Source organism: Trachemys scripta, chromosome 2, assembly GCF_013100865.1.
Source record: "Trachemys scripta elegans isolate TJP31775 chromosome 2, CAS_Tse_1.0, whole genome shotgun sequence".
In the NCBI taxonomy this organism is placed as follows: domain Eukaryota; kingdom Metazoa; phylum Chordata; order Testudines; family Emydidae; genus Trachemys; species Trachemys scripta.
In genome coordinates, this window is record NC_048299.1 from 101,250,381 (window position 1) to 101,275,390 (window position 25,010).

General features: G+C 39.2%; 1 protein-coding gene across 2 annotated transcripts in view; it reads right to left on the reverse strand.

The window, feature by feature from the left end:
• Positions 1-1,082: 1,082 nt before the first annotated feature.
• LOC117872658 (protein cordon-bleu-like) overlaps positions 1,083-25,010 on the reverse strand; it is a 181,057-nt gene continuing 157,129 nt past the window's right edge. For both annotated transcript variants that reach the window (XM_034761342.1, XM_034761343.1), the window contains 2 exons: positions 11,138-11,267; positions 1,083-2,663 (listed from right to left, as the gene is read on the reverse strand). In XM_034761342.1, the coding sequence (XP_034617233.1) occupies positions 2,620-2,663; positions 11,138-11,267 (174 nt within the window). In that variant the 3' untranslated portion in view covers positions 1,083-2,619. The remainder of the gene's footprint in view (positions 2,664-11,137; positions 11,268-25,010) is intronic.

A 25,010-nucleotide genomic window follows, 5' to 3' on the forward strand; every position in this document is an offset into this window, starting at 1 on the left:
CTCAATATTCATTTTTTTAAATTAACTTTTTATTATCTTCTTCACTAGGTACCTATTGCATCCAAGGGACAACATGGGCTCCCTCTGGTGGTTACAGTAACACCGGACAATTCCTATGGTGGTTCACCAAAGCCTAATCTGGAGTAGAAATGAATGCCTACAACTCTACTGAACGCAATACAAGTTGAATGGCACTTAGCATATCTCAAAACTGGATCCATCATGATTTAAGCATCTCCCTATGGTCATTTTGGCACTGACTTTTCATATGTACTGGAATTCAAATCACTGAGTTGTATTTTGATTTATAAACTATCCACATATTTCTCCCCTCCCTCCGTCAAATGAGTCATTACATTTTCAAACAGTTCTTTTTACCATCCGAAATTATTTGGCGCTGAAGGAAAATATCTGGCCAACCCTATTTGATGGAGAAACAAAATGCTGAGTAAATTAAATCCACACAATTTCCCATTCATTCTTCAGCTTAGTATGAGCTGACAAACACACTTTGTTGGAATTCAATAGTCCTTATAGTCAATTTGGTATTAGCTTGCCCATGTAATTCTCATTATGTTTCTACTGCCCTCATGGAATAATATGGGCAGCAAAACCAACCAATGTACACTTCCATCAATGCTAACCTAAGACACTACCCTAGTGAATAAAGGGCCTGCTCCTGCTCCCAGTGAAGTCAACTGGCAAGCTCCCGTTAACATCAATGGTTCAAGATAAAAGCCAAAGTAGCTGTCATATGTTTCAAAGACACTGGGCTAAATTCTTGTTTTTAGCCAAAACTTTTTTAGTTTACTGTTGAAAACTTTTTGTTTTTTGGAAGTTTGGCTGGAAACAGAAAAGCTTTTAGTCAAAAAACCAAAAGTCTTCCACTGGAGATTTTTGTTTTTCAGGGTTCCAATTTTCCAACCCAAAAAAACCCCGATTTTTTTTTTTTTTTTTAAGGATTCAGACACTTTCCCGGGAAAATTTTCTTTAGTTGAAAACCTAATTTTCCATTGAACAAAAATGTTGATGCAAAGTTTTTGACCAACCCTACTTAAAACATACCAGGCCCAACTCACGACTGCATTACTCTGGTTTTATACCAGTGGAACTCCAGGGATTTTAATGTAGTTACAAGCAGTGTAAAACTGCAGTAACAGAGACTGTTACTCTGTAGCCCAACATTTTGTGAACATTTACAAAGTTTTAAAGAAAGGAGAATTACAATGAAACCTGCACAAAAGCCTCTTTTCTTAAGAAACTTCCCCAAAGTACCTTACAATATATTGAGTAAAATTTTGCTCTATTTTTTTTTAAGAAGACTCTGCAGTATGTGTTGATTCCTTGAGTGGGTTCTTAAAACAGGTATAACTGCACACATAATATTCACTTTATCCTTAAGACCTGTCAAAACTGTTTCTCATCATATTCCACTCTCTTTGTAGGAATACTCTGCTTTCTTTCTCCTCTTTTTGCATACATGGAAAGGATCCAAAAGGCATATGATTTTGCTCAGGGTAGACTAAGAATTTTGTGTGATGTAAGTGAGAGTCACATTCTGCATCACACTCATTTAAATAACAAACATCTTAAATACCTGTTACCTATGAAGGCAGAATAGGGTTTTGGGTGTGTGCACTGTTTCAGCTCATAAAACCCATGGTTGTGATCCAGAATGAGTAACAAAATGTGCTGGGGAGTCATTTGCATGAACAAGTGTCCTCAGTGCAAAGAGTTTTAGGTGGGTGTGATCCTACCAACAGTTCATATTTTAACTATAATCATCTGCATATTCCTTTTGTAAATGAAAAATGAAGACCTGCAGAATTAGATTTATCTCGAGCAAACAATGTTTTGAATCTTGTTACAGAAATATGACAAATACTTTAGTTTCCATAGTGTGTTTGTAGAATCAAGAAGGAATTAATCAAAGTAAGCATTAGTATGAAAAGTAAAAGTAAAGGCTATGAATTAATGTACTTGGTACTTATCCTCAGTTTTCTGTTTAGGCCCATTATAGGTCCGACAGACCTTTAAGGTTTCTATTTTTAACTCAGTAACTTGATCAGTGGCCAAGATATGAAAGGAATCTTGGACTTTAGGCCATGCTCACTTTCAGGTCTATTTAGATGGCACAAAATAGCTGCAATAAGGGAAACCATAAAATGCTTGGGAAAATGCAGAATGCGAGGCCTAGCCTTATAGAAAAACGAGCAATTGTACTAGAATCTTTTCAATAAATTTGTAAAACAGGGTTGCATGTAAGGAAAAAAAAAAGTGAAATGCTGAATCAAATTAAATACTGACCCAAAGCAACAAGAATAATTTGTAAAGAAACAGACATATGAATGGGGAATCTTTTTGATGGTGATACGTATCTGTATAACACAGGGTTCAGTTCTGGAGAATACACTTAACGAATGAGTGTGAAACAAAGCCAAACATATCAATATTAATTAAATGAAGGTGTGCAAGTTCAAAAAGAAAGGAAGCCAAGGATTCAGTCAGATAAAAGGAGCTCTTCTAGCAGGGAAGGAAGAAAGGCAACGGAAGAGTCAGGGTAGCAGAGGCAACGGGAGGCGTCAGAGGTATGAAGGTCATAAGATGAGGCAAGTTCTGTCAGACGTGCTTGGTGTGTGAAGGGAATGATGCACAACAATAAACTGTTGGGAAAAAAGTAAATGATAAAACATAAGTGAAGGCAAAAATGAAAGAATGGCTAGCATGCAAACTAACCTTCAGGTTAGATTTTTAAAAGAGCCAAATCCCACTGAAATTCAATGGCATTTGGGTATGTAACTCCCATAGGCTCCTTTGAAAATCCTAGCCTGGATTCATGGGGCCAAATTCATCACTGAAAAAGCAGGCTCAATTCCTCTGTAGTCAATGTAACAACATGCATAGATGCTCAAGGTGCACGTGACCTCTATTTTCCTGGAGTGAACTTTAATGCCCATGGAAGGTGCTAGGTTGACAGTCTGGGAGCTCAAAGTTCTTTATTTAGTCACAGGACAGGCATGGCAGGAGGAGTAGCCAGACAAGCTTCCCTACACTACCCTTTCAATGCATCTTAACTACATTCTAGGGACACCTCTAAGCAGTGAGAGGGTAGCTCACTCTCTATGCTCACATAAATCTTAGCATCTATGCCGAGAAAAAAAACTGGGACATTGATTATTTGCAACTGTTGTGATGTATATGTGATGTCAACACCTCCCTGACTAGCAAAACAGCCCACAGAGTAGCTCAAACATGTACTCGAATCTTTACCTCTGTGAAAAGATGGCTTCCCCACTATGGATGTCTCCTGTTATTTTTATTTAAAATGAACAAACTTCAGTCTTTAGAAACTGTCCTTAAAGGGCTGACAATACCAGATACCTCCACTTTAAGTTACTGAATGGAGGTGCCGAAGATGTTTGTAGAACTGTTCACTCTCACATCTGTTGTCATTTATGGTTATATGAGCTATGCCACACAAGGTTTTCATTACAAAAACAACATACGGGTGGGAGGAAGGAGGCACGTTATCAACTCCCTGTTCTCCTCAAACAGAATTGCATTACCGGTCAGCTAAAAATATACATCTCAGTATGTTATCCATCTAATAAAACTGGAAAATAGGCTTGCAAAAAAACCCCCAAATGTTATGGTAATGGAGGATATTTGACTATTGTACGGTACTTTATTTTTGCATACAATGCAAGTTTTGTGTCAAATTAGAATTTCAGTTTATGGGCTAGGTGCCTACAGTTACATTTTAGAAATTTAATACTGAACCCGGCCCTTGTTGCTGCTGGCTCCACCTGGCATAAGGGTTACAACTACATCAATTAATCATCCTTACTCAGTAAAAACTCTTATTGACTTCACTGGTACTCCAGCCTGCGTAAGAGGGAAGAATGGATTTCAGGATCTGACCCAATAAGAAGGTGAAATATTTATCCATTTTAAACTAACTTTTTAGTTCTCTATTGTATTTTTATTTTGTGGTCCATAACATGACAAAATAAAAAGGTACCATATAAAGGACACAGGAGTAAGGCTGCTATTCAAATGGCCTGTTTCAAACCATTTTAAGAAAACATACTGTAGTATCAGCTCTAAGTACAGCATCTTCTACATGGAGTAATAGATAGCTTGTTAACAGCTCATTCATTAAGAACATACAAATTATGGGGCAAAATCAAACTCCATGCAACAGATGTAACAGAGTCTCCATTTGTGAACTACAGTCAAAACTCAACCAAACTCAGAATAACAGGTCACAAAACAACCTGATTAATAAGTTAAGGGAGGAAAAAGGATCCCACAAATATATCATTTTAGACATGCATACAAAACATATAATCTGTGTCTAGTGGTGCAAATATTAACAAGAAAGCTCAGTTAATGACAATAAGATTAAAAAGCAAAAATCATGTAGAACAATTGTACTGTTGTTTACGGAAAACACTCTTACCATTACAGCAGAAAAGCTCAAATATCTCAAGAAAGGGGCCCTATTCATGAATGACTTACGCTTCACATAAGTTTGGGAAACTGTGAAGAGCGATTTCCCCCCAACCCCCATCTAACGCCTATGAAATGGCTATTCTTCAATATAGGCTTCTTGGAGCACAATGGGACAACTGTCTGGTTGGCGGGGGGAATGAAGAAAGGGATGTAGTGCCTGATAAAGAGGTGGCAGAGAATAAGGGATAGCAATGTAACTTGCCACAAATGATCACAGAGTTTGAGCTCTGAAACAGCAATCATGAGAAGACAGATTGAGGTGGTAATTTGTCTGGTCAACATTAGAAGGATATGATCTTCACCAGCTGGAATTCTTTTGTCATTTAAGAACAAACATACTTTCCATTAATATCAGGCATCAATAACTTATTCTTCTTCCCACATTTTTTATGAGAAAACACTTTTATTGTCTAAATCTAAATCTATGCTCTTTGAATCGTCTGCGTAGGTCCTATCTGCAGTGTACAAAGCTTTGGACCTAGTACTCTGGTACATATAGCATTTTTAGTGACCTTTTAAATGAGTATTTCCATTTTTGGAAAAAGTTGATTTTCTTCATCTTTGCAACATGTGCAAAGCCCCCTTGGGCTGTAGTGTCTATTAACATGCCAGGGCAGTCACAGCAAAGGATGGCAAGAGAGCATGGGTGAAATCCTGGCTCCATTGAATTCAATGGCAAAATTCCTATTCACCCCATTGCTTATGAATTCAGAAGTGGCAGTATCAGAAGACAAACCAGGAGCACAGAGTAGAAATGTACTTCCTCCCACTCAATGCTCTGAAACACTCCCTGCTCCACCAATAGAGAGGATAGTTTATTTGTTGAGATTTGCAGAGTTATCGGATATCACCATCAGAAAAAAGGAATTTCCTCGTAAAATAGCTGAGATCTGTGTTGTTGTGCATGGCCTACGAGGCATCACCATTTACTTCTATTCAGGTTCTTATTCTGCATCTTTCACTGTGGCATCTGAGCAACTTTCAGATGTGCACTAAACATATAGCAGTTTTTAGTGCACACTAAGCAATGTGGTGCTTTCTTTCTCCTTTTCTCTCCCCAGGGATAAGGTTGTGCGGGAACTGCAGAAATTGATCAAGAGCATATAAAGTATGTATATGTATATTTCTAGGGGAGTACAGAATATAAATATGAAGGTGCAATAGGTGCAGATTTGCCCAGGTCCAATATTGAATAAGAGTCCTTAAAAGATGTACTAAGCTCTGCTTCCTTGATTTGGATGAGCTGAGGATACTAAAAGTTCATGGAATGTTGCCATGTAAAAGCTTAAATCAAAGGCATTTAGCTGGGATATCACATTTGTTTAAGAACAAATGATCCAGTGGATAAAAATCAGAAGAGAATTGATTAAAATGCATTTGATTGCCAGAGTGGAGCAGAGGAGCACTGCAAAATATCGTAATGATAGGAAGTCAGTTGAAGCACAAACATTGATTAAAACAAGTCCAGAACAGATCTTTAAGAAGAGAACCACTGTGTACAAGCCGATGGTATTGAACCAAAAATCAAATTACAACAAGAATTTTGTTCATACATTGGTAGGAATAAAATAGGTTAATCCACATTAACAGTTGTGTTTTCTAGTAGCAGAACTCCTTGACATACTTTTTCCTCCTCCCCTCCTTTATAAAACTTGACATTCTACATCTCTTGACCTAAGATTTAAACACTAATGCATTGGGTTTAGCTAGTGGGCAACAACCCTCGCCCAACATTTATACATTAGGTGGAGATAGGGTTGCCAGCCCTCCAGGATTGGCCCTCCAGGAATTAAAGATTAATCTTTAATTAAAGATTATGTCATGTGATTAAATCTCCAGGAATACATCCAACCAAAATTGGCAACCCTAGGTGGAGAGCTACTTAGAGTATAATCTTTGCAATGAAAGCTTTCCAGAGAAGGATCTCAGTGGGATTAGCAGAGATACACTACCCTTCATGTGGTTACCAAATAGGCTCTGATGCTGCAAGTTATTGCACCTGAGAGGACCTTGCACCGGGGTAGAACCCTGCTGACTTTCAGGGGTGTGGGTGTGTGTGTGTGTGTGCGTGTGTGTGTGTGTGTGTGAGAGAGTGAAGGGGGGCTTACCCATGTGGAGTCATTTGCGGGATCTGAGTCTTAGATCATGTACCAAGATTTGAAAACAGTCAAGTCTATATGATAACTCTGAAAATACAACCATGTTTTACACAAATAAGGAAGAATGCCACAACTATCACATTGCATTGTCTGATAAGATTTCCCAAGTGAGAGAGTGCACCCAGAGCTAGCCAGGTGGGCATGGAAAATATACATATTAAGATGAGTAGGCCTTTAACAGTACATGGTGGGTGTGATTGATTTTCTTGAAAGGGGATTTCAGTTTGCAAAAGCTTGGGAAATACTAGTCTGATAGATTACAGTGGTTGCTCAATAGTTTATTGCACCTATATGTCTTTGGATGGAGGGGGAGAATGCTTATGCAGAAACAAATCGAATACTAAACCACACATTTCTGCTTTGAAATGCATGAAACTGCATGTTTTGATAGTCATATTTACACATCTCCATATAAGAGCTAAGCAGCTGTAGCAATATTATCTATAAGCAAATGTTTCATTCACCTCATATTAATTAATCATATGGATATAATGCATTGAGCATTTCTAAAGAAGAGGCTGGAAAAGAAAAACATGTATGTCTGGAGAATAGAGAGGAAAGTCTGGAAAAGCTATCCTTGACAGTAACCACTAAAAGACATGAAAAGCAAATACATAGATGTTTAAACATACGTTTAGGTACCAGGTTTGTTGGTGCTGTAACATCTGGTGCTTCACTGTAATAGTCAGTTGGATCCATAATGTCTGTATCAGGAGGAGGGTAAGGTGGGGGTGGGGGAATCACTAACTGGGGTGGACCACGTGTGTTGCCTCTAGGAGGCTTTTGTGGCACCTGTCGTCCATTACCTACAGGAGGATCAATTAGCTAGTTACTTTATTGTCAAGTCAATTATTTGTATGTTTCTTTTAAAACACACTGAAGTGTGTGTATTCACCTGCTCCCCCCCCCAACCATCCACTCTGTCTGGGTCTGATTCTGCTCTCACTCACACCAATGTAAACCAGGAGAAAGTTGACAGATATATGCTGGTGTTAAATTTAGCTACACGAGATAAGAATCAGGCCCAATATATACTTGTATGTCACAATCTATACACATCAATCAGCATAAATCTCAATTGCTGTTTTGGCAGATAGTAAAACACACTAATTTAAAAACACTATACGGAAAATATCTTCCTGAAGGTGGGTTTTTTTTAAATTTGTTTCTCCCTTAGACACATAGACTTTAAAGTCAGAAGGGACCATCATGATCATCTAGTCTGACCTCCTGCACATTGCAAACCACAGAACCTCACCCACCCATACCTGTAATAGACCCCTAACCTCTGGCTGAGTTACTGAACTCCTCAAATCATGATTTAAAGACTTCAAGTTACAGAGAATCCACCCTTTACACTAGTTTAAACCTGTAAGTGACCCATGCCCCATGCTACAGAGGAAGGCAAAACCCCCCAGGGTCTCTTGGTCCCTTGGTCTGACACAGCCCACATCTGTTGACCTATAGGATACTATGCAAAACTATTTCCCTCACTCTTTGAGGAGGTAGGGGAATGGTGAAAGTTGGTATTTCTGAATGGATGTGCTATTTGGGCTTTCATTTTCTTTTTATAGCTTTTTCTTTTTGGCTTTGACAGTGGGCAGAGGCTGCTGGTTTTGCTGCTGTTTGTACGATGGAGTTTCCAACCTGTGTTGGAAATGCTTAGAGCCTCAGAACAGAACTTCATTTAGTATCATGCATACTAAATGGGATAAATGGGTGTCCTTTACATTACTAAACATATTAATAAATATCAGCAGTGCCACACCCTGATTGCAGTTGATGGTGGGTAAACCCTGGAGATGTTTGGTCTTGATAGAAGCCAGATCTCTCTCTTCTTTTGGAGTAAGACAAAGAGACATGTGATAATTCATAGGTCTGAAGAACATGTTCTCCATTTGTGATAGTGCTGGAGTCATACTCAGCTACCACTGACATTCTCTTGAAATCCAGCAGGCCCCTGTGCCTTCTGACCGTATCTCAAACTTTCTTCTGTGTTTATGGGAAGGCTCCAGTTTAACCAAACCTTAAGTGGAATTATTGAACCACTAGGAATAGCTCTGAGCTATCAATCAGCCAACTTCACCCAACCCTCCCCAAAGGATTTAATTTTGGCACTGTGGGATGGATAAATCTTTAGACTTCTTCTTACACGGGCTTCAAAGCATGGTCTTGCATGCATTAGTGCAGCAGTGTAGTGGGAGCAAGAAGGTTGGAAAAGATTTAACTGAATAGGGTTTTCGTAGGCTACATCCAGCTGATAAAGGTTCAAGAAACAATTTAATGTCCATAAGTATGCTGAACCCCAGTGACGTTTTTGACTGCTTTAAGAGAATTAGGCACAGCACTTTGGAGTCAGTATAAGTAATTTGGTGTTAAATATTTGATCTGACCCGTTTGCCAGTTTAAGAGTGTTTTTTCCATGATTTTTACATTCCGATTAGTATGGTCAGGGTGGGAGGAGGTATTTTAATCTGCCCCATCATGCTGCTGTATATTTCCTGTAGCAATTTTTCTCTATACAGTCTTGCTTTGTTAGTTCCTTCCTTTTTGCTTCCTGACACATCTGTGCTGTCTCATGGTTTCATGGTTAGTGCCCCAAAGAGAAGCTGTTTTACCAAGCTTCCCTCATTATAACATTGTGTGTCTATAATTATAGTAATCTAAGACTGCAGCAGAAAATGAAAAATATATAGGGGATTATTATGCAACATATCCTTAAATCAGCAAAGCTCCAGTAAAGTCAACTGAGCTGTGCCGATTTACAACAACTAAGGGTCTGGCCAAAAGACACCTATTTATATAGCTGTGGATAGAAATGAGCGGGTCTGTTCTGTTTTATTTCATCTGTAACCTTTCAAGCAGTGTCATAAAATAAAGTTAACATTAACATCAAGTTAAAACACCAAATGTTATCAGTAATGACTTGTGGTTTTCAAGGGGAGGCATTGGGAACGACAGATTGTGACATCCGCAATAGTTAACAGGCAGCCAATTTTCTGAAAATGATTGTGTTATATTGCACAGCGATAGCATTCTCCTTTGAGAGTTTAAATAAGAGATGTCAATGGAGTCAAATATGTTACAGGATAATGGACTCCTGCTGCTACATAAATGCTGACGCATTAAATGTGAGGCATTTACTGAAAATAAATGTTGAAACAAAGCTAAGAGGTTTCTTTCTAAAGTGTGAAGCATTTGTAATGTTAGCAATTATACATGACAGGGTGTTCATTTATGGTATCATATATGCAGTCTTCAGTGCTATGTGAAAATGCTGAGGTCGAAGGTGCAACCTGGAGTGTACCAAGTCTACTGTAGCACATTTTAAATGATTCCCTTAATGTACTGGATAATGAGTTCCAATGCGAGGGGTTATTAACTCATATCTTTCAGAAATCAGTTTCTTATCTAAGGGAATAATCTTGCAGTCCTCACACAGACAAAACTCCCAGTGACCTGAAATATCTGGAGGGCTTTTTCTCAGTCTCTCTTTCTATCTGTGTTTGAGTAAATGAGTTATGTTGCATAAAACTGAAAACTATAATTTTCTTTATTTTCTTGAGGTATGTATTAAATTTATTGCAGAACCTATCCGTTCTTTTCTTGCACTGATTAGCTAAAGACTCTATTAATGCAGATTCATCTCAAACAGGACTGAAGACAAGAACAAAACTTTATGGAACATACTCCACTGACGTAAAACCATCATGGGACAACGGAAAAAGTGTATTCAACAGCAGCAAGGGCGATGGCTTTGAAAACAGTGGGACAGACCTTCAGCTGGTGCACATTGTCATAGGTGCATTGAAGAGAATGGAGCTATAACAACTGAAGTGTAAGAACGTAAGAACAGCCATACTGGGTCAGACCAAAGGTCCATCTAGCTCAGTATCCTGTCTTCCGACAGTGGCCAATGCCAGGTGCCCCAGAGGGAATGAACAGAACAGGTAATCACCAAGTGATACATTCCCTGTCGCCCATTCCCAGCTTCTGGCAAATTTTTTTTTTTGGTGGTATGTCAATTAACATCAGCTGAGAATCTCCCTCTCTCCACAGAAGTCACCCCTTACGTCCAAACTCCATTCAACTGGGGCAGGGGAATGGGCAGGGAGGTCATCTTCAGAAGGGCATAGTGTTGGCCTAACTCTGTTTCCATTTAACTCACTGATGAAACTGACTTCAATGGGAGAAGAGTTGATCAAAAGTGGAGTGGGATTTTCCAAAGCATCTTTAAGTGCCATGCAAAAACATTCTACTCACTCAAGCAATATTATTCACCTTTCAAAACTCTCTGAACCTCAAACACTTAATTACCAGACTTTCATTCTTTAGGATAAATATTTTTCAAGATTACATAGTTTCCAATGCAAGGGGCCATTTTAGGGAATCTTCAAACAGCAAGCAGTGCCACATAAAGCACACGCATTGGATTCGAGGAAGCAGAGAAGAGAAGCGCTTACCCACTGTGCTCTTCCTCTTGTCTTCCTTTTCTTCTGTTCTGTTTGGCATGACAGGAACAGGAGGAGTCGGTGGTGGAGGGGCACGTCTCTTTTTTTTCTGTAAATCATTCTGTGATGCCCCTTGTGGAATCTAGCAAAACACAAATGGTAAAATCCACATGGTGAAGGATGTAATTTTAGGTTTCCTGCATTATCAGTAACAGAAATGTACAGCAGGTCACAGAATTTGTTTCTTACATAAATGTACTTCAGCTCAGAATATTGCCATGATGCTTTGTAATGAAAGTCAGTCCTAAACTAAAAGGGACATTATAAGTAAGATTGGAAGAGAAGGGATGATACAGCGACTCAGTAGGAGAAGGAGTTCCAGTCTGCAAAAGTGAAAGGCGGGTTTACAAGTATGTGTATTTGTTGATCTTGGGAATTAGTGGGCCAAATATTCTGAGATGCATGCTCCTGAAAGGTGTGTGCATAAAATACCCAATCCAAAGCTCATTGATATCTTTCTATTGGCGTCTATAGCCTTTGGATTATGGCTAACTACTCAACGTTGTTCATGTAGGGCCTGATTAGCTCTCATTTCCCTGATTTTCTTCTCACACTAGTGTAAATCAGGAGCAATCCCAGTGAAACAAATGGAATTACACTGGTAGAAGTAGGAAAGGAATCAGACCCACAAGTCCTACGTTATGTGGCCAAGTGCCTATGTTGGACTGTTGTACTTTTCAAGCGAGCTTTTGAAGATCTGGCTGTATGAGGTGCTGAGGCTTCAAATAAAGGCAAAATGCTGAAGTTCGTCAGTCATGACTTAAAAGCTTACTAGATCCTTTTACAAAAAAACAATTAACACAAGTGACTAGAGTGTTGTTGGATGGCACAATGTTTTCTTCAGTTTATTGGAATACGGTTGTGTGTGTGCATGGCTCTATGTTATTGATGACCCTGAAAAAAATTTACTGGAAACAGGTTAGGCTGTTATATGTCCTCCATTTTGAATCTTTAAGTGAACAGAGTGTTTGTGAGGTACTAATAGCACGAGTCTGAGACAAACTTAATATAGACAGCAGCTGTGGAAGCCTCCCATACATGCAGCTCTGCCTATGCACCTCCGTCATCACTTGCAATACAGCTGGTATTCCTGTCCTGAAACTCTACTGAGCAGAAACTACCAAACATGCGGGGGTGGGGGTTGGGGATCGGGAAGGTTATATTTTTTTCCAGAAGCATTAATGAACACATATATTTATTGTGGAGGATGACAATATAGCAAACAATATCTTCACAATGCTAAAGGCTACTATCAAAGTTTCAGCTGAGCAATCGCATGTGAAAGCATCTTTCATAAGCATTCAGTGCATCCTGACAATATCTGGGATACATGACTGAGTCCCTAACAAGGTCTACGAAAGAGTAGGACCCAGTTTAAATCAATCTTGTTCCACAGTGCCAGCAAAATACTTCCATATCAGTTCAATCATTACTGTACTTTATGGTAAAGATCATGTGGTAAAAATATGAAATCTCCACACAGGTGCAACCAGACAAATAAATGCTAGTGAAAACATCTCCTAACAACACAAGCTTTGGTGTCTGGAAAGACCAGTCCCAGGAATAGTGCATGGAAAATTAGTAGAAGGAAAAAGTTTCTCTACATTAGTACTTTGTCTGGGGATCAGGATTTTCCTGATCCCTCTAGCAACTTTATTGCAGTGGAACACTATGCTCTATTAATTTTAAAGTTCAAGAAATTTTACATTTCCCCCCTTGTCTACCATATTTAAATCTTGTTTCTAGATGCTAAGAAAAGTTTATATAAGCCAGTGAAGACTGGTAACAAATTGCATAGTTTAGAAGGATCTGCATAATAGCAAATGCTGTTACACAATGGGAATCAGAGTGGTTTTTTTTAAACTATATTTAAAAATCTGTGAGCCAAACTCTGCAGACCTTAGGGCCCAATTCAGCAAAGCGTCCAAGCTCATGTTTAAAGTTAAGCATGTAGTGAAGTGCTTTGTTGAACTGGGACCTTAGTTCCTACTCTTTTTTTGAGGGGAGGGGAGGGAGAAGGAGGGGAAGACAACACATTAAAGTAAAAAGGAGCTTTTCCTGGAACACTCTTTGTGACTAGGGCTATGGTGGAGGAGATGCTGACAAAGCAAGTTCTACATCTGGGTGTAATGAAAGACATGCCAGGAGATGTTAAAAGGGCCATAGGGCAATGATGAATAGGGCCCAGTTTTCCTAACTGCTGGTGCCTCAACTCAGCCTAAAATGTGAAAATGGTGCTGGGCTCCAGCTTCTTGGAACATCAGCAAAAATGAAGATTCTTCAGTTAGAATTGAACTAGCAATTTTGATAATGATGTATGTGTGACGGGTTGGATCACAGAAACCCCCTTGGGAGCTGCCACCCGATGTGCAAAGACTACCCCTGCTCCTGTTTTCCCTGCCAGCTCAGGACTCCAGCACCCTGTCTTGCTGAGCCAGACACTCCTGTTTGGCTCCAGACACAGATCCAGAGTCTGAATCTCCTGTCCCAAAGCTGCAAGTTTACCTGAAAACAGCTCACAGTAGTGTGCTTGTCTTTAGCACTCAGATGCCCAACTCCCAATGGGGTCTAAACCCAGATAAATCCGTTTTACCCTGCATAAAGTTTATGCAGGGCAAACACATAAATTGTTCGCCCTCTATAACACTGATAGAGAGATATGCACAGTTGTTTGCTCCCCCAGGTATTAATACATACTCTGAGTAAATTACTAAATAAAAAGTGATTTTATTAAATACAGACAGTATGATTTAAGTGGTTTAAAGTAGTAACAGACAGAACAAAGTAAGTCACCAAGCAAAATAAAATAAAATGCGCAGATCTATGCCTAATCAAACTGAATACAGATAATTTCCTCACCAGTTCCAGAGTGCTCCCTTTTACAGGCTAATCTCCTTTTAGCCTGGGTCCAGCTATCACTCACACCCCCTGCAGTTACTGTCCTTTGTTTCAGTCTCCTTCAAGTATCCTGGGGGGGGGGGGTGGAGAGGCTCCTTCTTTAGCCAGCTGAAGACCAAATGGAGGGGTCTCCCACAGGTTTAAGTAGACTCTCTCTTGTGGGTGGAGACCCCCCTCCTCCCTCCTATGCAAAGCCCAGCTCCAAGATGGAGTTTTGGAGTCACCTGGGCAAGTCACATGCCCCTGCATGACTTAGTCTTTGCAGGCCGATGCCATTGTCCACATGGCATCTTGCATGTCTCCAGGAAGACTTCTCATGTGGATTGGAGCATTCCAAGATGCATTGTTCCCTAAGTGTCTCCTGATCAGGTACTTAACCTGGCGAATTCCTTCCTAAAGAAGCTGACCAAATGCCTCACAAAGCTTACTTAGAAATCAGGCAAGCATACAGCCCATATTCTTAACCTCGAGTAGAAAATGATATATATGTACAAATAGGATGAATAGATATAGTAGATCATAACCCTTACGGAGATATGTTACATGGCACAGGCAGTACAAAACATATTCCAGTTATGTCATACATACATTTATAAGCACCCCCTCCCCATAAAGCCTTATGGGGTACGCTGTCACAGTATGAATCAGAGCTTAGACACATCTAGTGAACGAGGAGTGAGAGAGGGTGTCATTTTTATTTCGCCAGTGTTCTGAACACAACCCCAGTTTTTGGATGATTGCCATAAACCCTGCTGAGAAATAAACTGCTGGGGTTTTTGTTCACAATTTGATAGTATAGATAATTACATCAAGGAAATATTTGGAAGCCATGCATTTATTAAATACTACATTTTTATGAGAAAATTATTAATAAATTGCCTACTAGGCAGCAGTTAAGTGATGAGCCACACAAATAAATCCAAAACAAATAGATATCAGACATATAGATATATTAGATACAAACTACATTGTTATATAAATTAGATATATTAGATATAAACTAGATTGACTGATTGATTTACAAAAATTTTAAACTTGGAACTAATAAGAAGTTTGCAGTTTGCCTGTCAACTCACTGATCACTTTGCACATGTGTTTTATCCCCATGTCCCACCTTCAATTTCTTTTAGTCTTTTTATATTGTGAACTATTTCAGAGAAGCACCATTTTTTCCTGAGAGTTCCACCTGGAATGCTACCACTGCATAAAGAAATCACCACTACCAAAGATCCTGAGCCAGAGAACTCCTGTCCTTGGTCCCAACCTAACTGAACCTGGGCAGTGAGAGACCACCCTACTCCAACGTTACTGCCAGCCAGTGACTGGTTATCACAGAAGTAGTGAAGGCCTAGCTTATAAAGGGCTCTGTCTACCAATACTACATTATTAATAAAACCGAGCAAATATTTCTCTCTACCTGGGAGGTAAATGAATAATACTTTTAAAAGAATCAAGTATTGGAAATAAGCAAAGGGTATACATATTTTAGAGAAAACTCTGTGCTCTATCAACTCAGCATTTGAATATAAAACTGTTGCTGAAGCTTGAAACTGGTTCCAAATACAGGTTACTTGCCACTAAGGTAATTTGTTGAACGAATACATAGGTGCAGTAGGCTAGTTTTCTTCTGTATTCATAAGAAATTCATTTACAGTTGATGAAGCTATTTTGAGCTTTATACAATTCTACACAAAATAAAAAACAGAGTTAATAACTATTGCACTGTGTGGGTGTGAGGGCACATGACTGTGAGCAGTGGTCCTTTATTTGGAGAGTATTATACCCTGTATGCAGTGTGCCTGACTTGCATTCAGTTGACAAATAGCTATTTAATGACAAATAGAAACAGACAGGATCTAGAAGAGTTGTAATGAGTGGCTGTGAGACATCACAGTAAATGTACCCTAGATTGGAAACTATAGGTTGGAATTTTGGTGGAATAAGAAGGCCCTAAACTAACTGGTGTTACTGCTAAAGTGGCTACTGTATCTTTTTCAACATCTGCTATTCTGCAGCCCTCAAATTCAGAGCATCCAGCATGGCACCTCCCAATACAAGGCAATTTCCATCATCAAAACAGAAAAGTGACAATGCATCAAGATAAAACAAAAAATAAAATAAGTTAAAAATAAATTCTTGCACTTACAGTGGCAAATTTACCATCTCTTTGCAGTAATGTCAACTGAGTTACAGTTGAGGTACATTTACCACATTAGCACTATTCATCCAACGATCTCAAAGTGCTAAGTAGGTGGTTGACATTTTTACAAAGCAAACGTTCAGACTTCAAGTTACAGCTGTATCATCATAAGAAAGAACATAACCATAAGAGAGAGTGGTAAATTTGAAACATATATTGCCTGGGACTTATATTTACCAGTAATTCCATTATATTACATACAGTAAATATATGTGCATATATACACTTCTATCTAAAGTTTAAGATACGGTGAAGTTAGCTATAATTAGAGGCCAAGATTTTCAAAAGTGACTAGTTATTTTGAGGACTCAATTTTTGGGTGCCTAATGTTGGACATTTGAAAGTGGTCTGATTTATAGAGACACTCAACACTTAGAGGTGTCAAGTTGGGCATCCAAAAACAGAGGCAGCAAAATTCACTTGTCACTTTTGAAAATCAATGGAGTTATTCCAGATTTACACAGGGGTCACTGAGGTTAGAACCTGTCTCTAAAGAGCTGATTTCTTATCTTCTTTGTCATGAACTGACTGCAATTGATAGAAATTCAATAAAAGGCCAATCTCAAAGAAAGTTCCAATAAACCAATATATCTGATGGTTTTGAAGGGGCTAACGTACAGCAGACATTCCAATCTTTAATTGAATGTGGGAAACTCTGTGTCCACTCTAGTATGCTCAACATGCTTTTGTTTTGCTGAAGGAGGAGCTAGACGGAGGACCACTAATGTTACATTTTCTTGTCCATGTCTGTTGTGTTTGTAGAGGAATTAAGCAGCAATCAGGCATTTAGAAGGAAATAAGTTACTTTATTCATTATGGCATTTTAGATCACTGCTAAGAGAAAATAAATGATCTCTGTAACTCCAACTTTCAGGATAATATCTTACAAAAAAGGGTCAAAATTAAAGGTGGGGCTGAGACCTGAAATTCAAATCTGAATCTGAAATGTCCCCAAATTGAGTAAGGTTTGGATCTGAGGACTCGGCTTGGCCATTATGAAGATAACCAGGAAAGCAGGATATGGATTTAAACTTTCTCAACATCTGAGGGTGGTTGGATGAAGGGTTTCTGTTTGGGATCATTTTTAATCATCACCTATTCCACAGGATGTTCTACCGGCATGTAACAGCTTCCATGTTCACTCTGTGTTCCCGCAGGCAAAGGAGCCATTTCCACTGCTTTGGAGAAAACTGGGCAAACTAGTGGAAGAGAGATAAAAGACTAGAAGTCTTGAGAACCAAAGGGGACAGTAGCATAACAGAATTTTCCTCTGTAAAAGATAAAGATCCTTTGGCACTTGGTGAATAAGAACTCGCATGTGAAAGGCATTAGCTTGGTGCGTCAAATTCCTCAAAGATGTATTACTTCCTACTCTACCAAGAGGAAAGAATCCTCTGCAGATAGCAGCTTATTTTCAGCTTGCATACTTATTTACCAGTGATACTTGCTTTCAGGGCTGAGCTTAGATACATGTGTAGAGACACAAACAATCTGAATATTACAGAAAAAGGAAAAAAAAATCAAATGCACCAACCACTTCAAGAATGAAGGCTTAGTCAACTACACAAAAATATTGCTTCTCTTATCCTGTTGGCTAAGTGCGATGTACTCACAAACACATCATAAAGAAGATGAAAAGCTTGTTTAAAACTTGCAATGCTATATGTATGTAAAGAGTGTCTAGTTCAAGACTGGGTCATAAAAATTGTTGGAAGTGGTTCTTTAATGTCAACCTTGGTAAATCTATCTAGGAGGCTAAACATAAATGGCAAAAAACACAAAGAACATTGTGTTTCTTTTTCGCAATCGTATATACCAAAACAATAGAACTTGAAAATAATTTGTTATGGCTGGCTGCTTCTTTTATAAAGAAATCAAGCCTTAACAATATTATCTGAAGTAATTTCCCATCCAAACTTTGTTATAAGAGCCCCTTACTGAGTGGAATAGATTATTTTGCTGTTCTCAGCACTTGTGTTTCGCTTTTGTGGCGTTTTTAAGAAAGCTTGATGAGATGATTAGGTGAGTTTCTGGTTATGCAACAAATAAATAAAGAGCAATGTTAACTTCAGGACACATTTTTTAAATGTTCTTTGAGTATGGGCTACTACCATAAAACTGAACTAAAATAGTCCTTTGTGACCTAAATCTGACAAATACTGTTCACCCCTTCTGCCTCCTTTATTGGTGAGGCCACACAAGATGCAAAAGGCGATTTTCTATTAAATTCATGTCACTGGCTCATGTATTATTTTGGAAAATATTTACAGTATTACAGACAAAGCATTTGAGGAACATGGTGAGTGCATTTTACTTTTGTGAGAGTTCAAAACTTGAATTACATTTTTGGCCTAGAGATGAGATTTCGGTAGATACTAAAAACTAAAAATGTATTACAAACAATGCCAAGAAAAAATTATGTGTCAAAGTGGTTGGGAAACGGAGTCCTATCTGGCTAAAACCTGAGAGTTTCATTCAATAGCATTCTAGTGGGCACATTATGGACATTAGCAATTGACAGGAACAGATTATGTAAATATGGTACAGAGGGACATATCCAGAGAGAATACGACCCGAAAGGGATAATGAACTTTTTCACACAAAATAAACAACAAAAACTTCAAACGTCAGAAGATTATCAAGTAAGCTTTCAACTCCAGCATTAGCTCTAACCCTTAAATTTTGCCCATGCTCTGCCTACAGGCCAGGCACTCCCATTGTGCTTGTCAATTTTTCACTGTCACCCTTTCCAATATATTCCCAATATTCCTGCCAACACTCACTATGCTGGTCTGCCGAATGCCAGCCACTCCTTATTTACAGGCCAAAGACCTGATTCTCTCCACACCTATCCTCAGTGAAGCCTTGAGCATGGAAAAAGGTGTCAGTGAGATGGGTGCCCAGAACATTGAGTATGGATCAGAACAGAGCACAACCTGACTTTTCCAGGGAGCTTCTGAGGTGCTTTAAAGTAAACCCAAAAAATTCACGAGCAAGTTTGTAACTCAGGATGAGACATGGGTTTCCCATCCAGCCTATTCACCAGATTTGGCTCCCTCAGGCTTCTACCTGTTCCCTAAGTTGAAGGAAGACCGTTGTGGGAAGAATTTCAGTGATGATGAGATGATTGCAGCAGTCCATGGGTTTCTAGACATACAGGACAAGGGTGTCTACAAGATAGACATAGTCAAGTTGCAGCGGTACTGGACCAAGTGCACTGATATCAAAGGGGACTTATTGAAAAATAAACAAATAACTGAATGCAAATTATGCTTTTTCCTTTGTCAGGCTAGAAACTTTCTGAATGCCACTTGTAGTCCGAACACACACATACAAGTTATCATCTTTAGGTCAATGTGTGACCGAGACCTTGCAGGGCAAGCGCTCGCTGGTGAGATGTTCTTGCCTTCCAGCTCTCACTCCCTCTCCTTTCCTCCTTTTCTGTAATGTTTCCTCCTTTATTCTTTGTTATTTTATTGACTGCTCTCATCTTTGTTGTTTTTTTAGTTTTTAATTGTTTGTGTAGTGTACTACCCACCGTACTGGAGACGGTCCAGCGGGTGTTTGATAGATAACTATTTTTTGTATTTTACAGATTCATGTACTTGGACAAAAAGAAGAATGCACATTTACTAAATCATGTACTGACTATGGGCCGTATTCTGCCACCCTTACTTATGCTGAGCCATAACTGACAGAGTTGACATCTTCTCTAATTTCAGCCAGCCAGACTTTGATATTCTTACTTGCATGTATTTCTATCAGCCTACTTGCGACAGTGGGAGTGGCTTTTTAAGTGGAGTCAGGGGCCAGCCTACCTGTGACAGACTCCTTTAAGGGAGAATGAGCCAACTCAGCCCTACCTGGAAGCAACTCAATCCTTATGTAATTGATTGGCAGTTGTTTAGCTAATGACTTCGATAAAAGATTACTGGGACTCAGCCAGGCCCAGGGAGAGAGGTAGTGTCTGAAGAGAGCAGCTCCCAAGAGTGTCTGAAGAGAGCAAGGAGCTGGGATGCTGTGCTCCCAGAGAGAACAGCTCCCTAGAGAGGACAGCAACAGAATAAAAGTGGCTACAGGTGAGGGCTGCCATGGATTAAGGTAGAGACTGAACTGGAACAGACAACCGCAGGCCCCAAGGAGGAAGGCTGTGCACCGTTGAGCCCTGCCAAGAGGGGCCGCGACTAAGAAACTCAGGCCCCCAGGAGGAGGGGCCTGCAACTTCAGAACTCAGGGGGAGAGATTTTTTATATCTAATTTATTTACATTTAATAAAGTAAAACCCAAACAGGGGAATTTTGTTTTACACCCTTTTGGAATTCTTAGGAGACCCTGAGGCAGGGGAAACTGATGAACACAGTGCCTGTAGTGCCACTTAAGCCAGCAGGGAGCTCTACATGGAGCAAGGTCCTACAGAGTGTAAGGAGGAGTGGCAGATCCTGGCCTGGTGAAAGCCTTCATAGTTAATATTCTAACTGGGCAAACAATTGTACCATCAGGGAATACATATCAGACCACCCTGTCTTTCTTCTCCTTCACAAGGAACACAAGCAGATCTTGAAATAGGAAGAATGAATTTACAGGAAGCCCTGCTCATAAAAGATATGATTTATCTGCCTTGTCAATTAGGTTCAAACTTTTGGTGTACCAACAACAATTCTACTGATGCTTCTGTAGCATTGTGTGAATTTTATATGGTAGAATGGTGGGATTTTTTTTTTCTTTGTAAGGTTTTCACTGTGATTTTGTATATCACTTACTGCAGATGAGAAGAAAATGTTTTGAACCAAGTAGGAGCCATTTTAAAGAAATCAACAGCACAGAGATAAATTTTTAAGCTGCAGAAAGGAGATATAAATCTGTCTGTTCAGCTTGGTGATATAAAAGCTGCTCCATGCATTTTCACAGAACAGCAGACCCTTCACCCTGGAACAGCAGAACCTTCACCCTGCCTAAATCTAACAGCCATAGGAAGTCCCAGTTTGACATTAATATGTCCTTCACACTATTTACTCACATGTCTAATACATTCAGGACAGTTCAGGCATTATTAGACTTTCCTTTGGCATACATTGACCGAGAAACCAGATTTTGGGAGCCTCTCAAAGAAACAGCACTAAGGAATTTTATGAGGGCTGATCACACTAAGTTAAACTGTGTAGTGTTTCTGGCCAATGCTGAATTCGTCCCTTCCCACTCCATAGAATAATGTGACTAGAAATTGAATTTATGTGACTGAATTCCATATGTACTGTAAGCATAAAGTCAGTATGGTCTGATGTTTCTTTGAGTAGCTCCCAAAATATGGTCATTGTGTTACAGGAGATCATTTCAGTGGTGGGGCATTTTAGTAGCGTTCTCTGATCCCTAATGTAACACAACAAAAATCATTACCTTGTGGCTCTATTGAGATATGCAGAAACATGGTACATGGAAACAGTTTTAGGCTGACTTTTGAACAGGATATTCTATAAAGTAGTTGTAATTTACTATGGACAATTATCCACAGATTTAATGCAGATTCTACTCTCATCGATGCCAGTACAGTCCCTTTGAATGGGAACTGTTAATTCTGCTGGCCCTACACTACTTAACATTTTTATGAATGACCTGGAAGAAAACACCAAATTATCACTGATACAGTTTGCAGATGGCCCAAGAACCGTGGGAGTGGTAAATAACAAAAAGGACAGGTCACTGATATAGAGCAATCTGGATCTCTGGGTAAACTGGGTCCAAGCAAATGAGATGAGTTAATGGAAATGTATACATCTCAGAACAAAAAATGCAGGCCTTATTTACAGGATGGGGGACTCGCATGTGGATGGCAGCTTGAACCAACATGTAAGAAAATCAAGCTTGCCTGTAAAGACTTCTCCAGCCATCCAAAGAAGACAGATACTTGAAAGAACATTCTAAGAACATCCTCTAAGTCTGGATAGGATTCTGAAGTCGATGGGCAAGGATCTACTGGTGATGGTTCATATCAGCTCTAATGACATTGTGCCATGGGATATCTTGCAGACAGTAGATGACTTCAGGGAATTCTAAAGTGTGCTGAGATCCTTCCCGTCCCAGGAGCGAAGGAAGACAAAAGGCAGAATATTCTGGAAGTGAACCACTGGCTAGGTAAGTGGTGTGGGGGGGGATGGCTTTGTTTTTTTGGAACATCGGTCCACCTTCTATGAGGATAGGGGCATGTATAGTTTAGACAGCGTCCACCTCAGTAGAAGGGGGACCAATATCCTCAGGGACAGGCTGGCTAAAGTAGTCAGGAAAGAGTTAAACTAATAGCACAATGGGAGGATAAAAAGAGGGAAGACTGAGCACTCAGCACAAAATCAAGACATTTTGAGAACAAAATCAAGGAAGCATAGGACACGAAGAGAAGAAATTATTTAATTGCCTATACACTAATGCTAGAAGCCTAGGTAACAAACAAGAAAAAATTGAATTGCTCATTTATGAGCATAAATTCAATCTAGTTGGTATTATTGAAACCTGGTGGGATGATTTGCACAACTGGATTGTTAAAATATCAATGGTTATAACCTATTTAAGAAGGACTGAGTAGGCAAAAGTAGAAGGGAAGTAGAACTCTATGTCAAAAATGGCATTATCTATTCTGAGTCACTGATAACTTGGAAGAAAATGGTCTTGAATGCTTATGGATCAATGTCCTAACAGATGAAGCACAAGATGGGATATTATCTGGTGTCTGCTACAGACCACAATATCACAGTGGAGAACAGAACAACTGCCTTCTTATTCACCTATCTACAATGTGTGTGTGTGCGCGTGTGTGTGGGGGGGAACCTGTGTAATCATGAGGGACTGCAATGAGAGTGACATATGCTGGAAGTCTCATGCTGCCAGTACTAAAACATCTTTGGAATTTCTAAATATCATAGATGACGATTTCCTAACTCAGAAAGCATTGCAGCTGACATGGGAATTCTGTATTAGACCTTGTCCTAATAGATAAAGGAGGAACTGATCACATAACTAAAAATTAATGGTAGCTTAGGTACATGTAATCATGACAGGATCACATTTATAATGTGCAAGCAGAATAAAGTCCAAACCACCACACACACCATCTGGTTTGGACTTTATTCTGCTTGCACATTATAAATGTGATCCTGTCATGATTACTTGTGCCTAAGCTACCATTAATTTTTTGTTTTTTATATATATATACAAATACACACACACACACACACACACACACACACGGTGCTTCAACAATAGGGCCAATTTCACAAAACTGACAATAATTATGAGCCAAATCTGCGTAGTGAAAGAAAATAATCAGAAAAATGTGAATGATAATTGGGAATCATTTAGGAACACCTACTAGATGCCCAAAATGCCACAATCCCACAACTGAAGGAGAACACTATGCTAGTTAATAAACTGATTTGATTTATAGGGGAAGTGACGGCAACTATAAAAAATAAAAACGTAAGATATAATAAATGGAAGAAAAGGGATGTTGATAGTAATGAATATAAATCAGAAGTTAGGAATTGTAGAAAAGTGATACAGGAAGCAAAGGTACACAAGGAGTTTTTAAAAACATATTTGGAATAAAATAATCCTGTTAATAGTATTGGTACATTACTAGATGGAAACGATAGAATAATCAATAATAATGTAAAATAGGCAGAAGTGTTCAGTAACTATTTCCATTCTGTATTTGTGGAAAAAATTATACAGTCTCATCATATGGTGACAACAGATTTTTCATTCAACTAGTAACTTTGGAGGATGTTAAATAGAAGCTACTAAAGTCAAAAATTTTTATACAGCAGGTCCAGATAACACTGCTCTACAGCCAAAATGCTTCTGAAATAAATGTAGTCAAACTTTACTAATTCTGGGTCACTGAGAATGAAAATGATGCTTAAAATTGTTGATTGGCTCTAGTTTTCAAGATATGCTATTGGGTCAGTATATACGACCCTTGACTTGGGAATGGCGGAGGATAAGTGAGTTCTAAAGGGAAGGGATCTCAATTTAAACCAGAAATGACTAAAATACATCTTTGACTGGATCTATGAATACATCTATGACTGGGTTTGGACAGTACTTGCTTTTTAGGCAAATCAATGAATGATGCAATCTGAAGCTGGTATTGCGTCATACATGATATGAATTGCATCATGTTATTCCTAGAAGTCATGGATGATGCAATCATAATGAAGCTTACATCACTCTGCTGAATAAATTGTCCTATATCAGCTCTAGAAATCATACAGTGTCGTGCCCTCTTATTTGTCAGTGTTTGTTTTTGCAAAGGGACACATTTCTGTTTAGCCGAAGTGAGCAGAGATGCCTTGTACTTGTGTGAATAGTGCAGATAACTTCTGCTATGTTTGTGGAGAAGTGACTTTTGCATCACAAAAGCGCAGTATAACCATTATGGTTAAGAAAGCCTATCACCTTTATTTTGGCTGCAAAATTGGAGATCAGGACAAGAGGTGGGCCCCACACATATGCTGCAACACTTGTGCAACAAATCTTCACCAGTGGTTGAACAGGAAAAGGAAATCTATGCCTTTTGCAGTGCCAATGATTTGGAGAGAACCAACAGATCTTACCAGCAATTGTTACTTCTGCACGGTGCCTCCGGTTGGGAAAGGTGTGTCAAAGAAGAAAAAGTGGATTGTGCATTATCCAAACATTCCATCAGCTATACGCCCAGTACCCCACGGAGAGGGACTG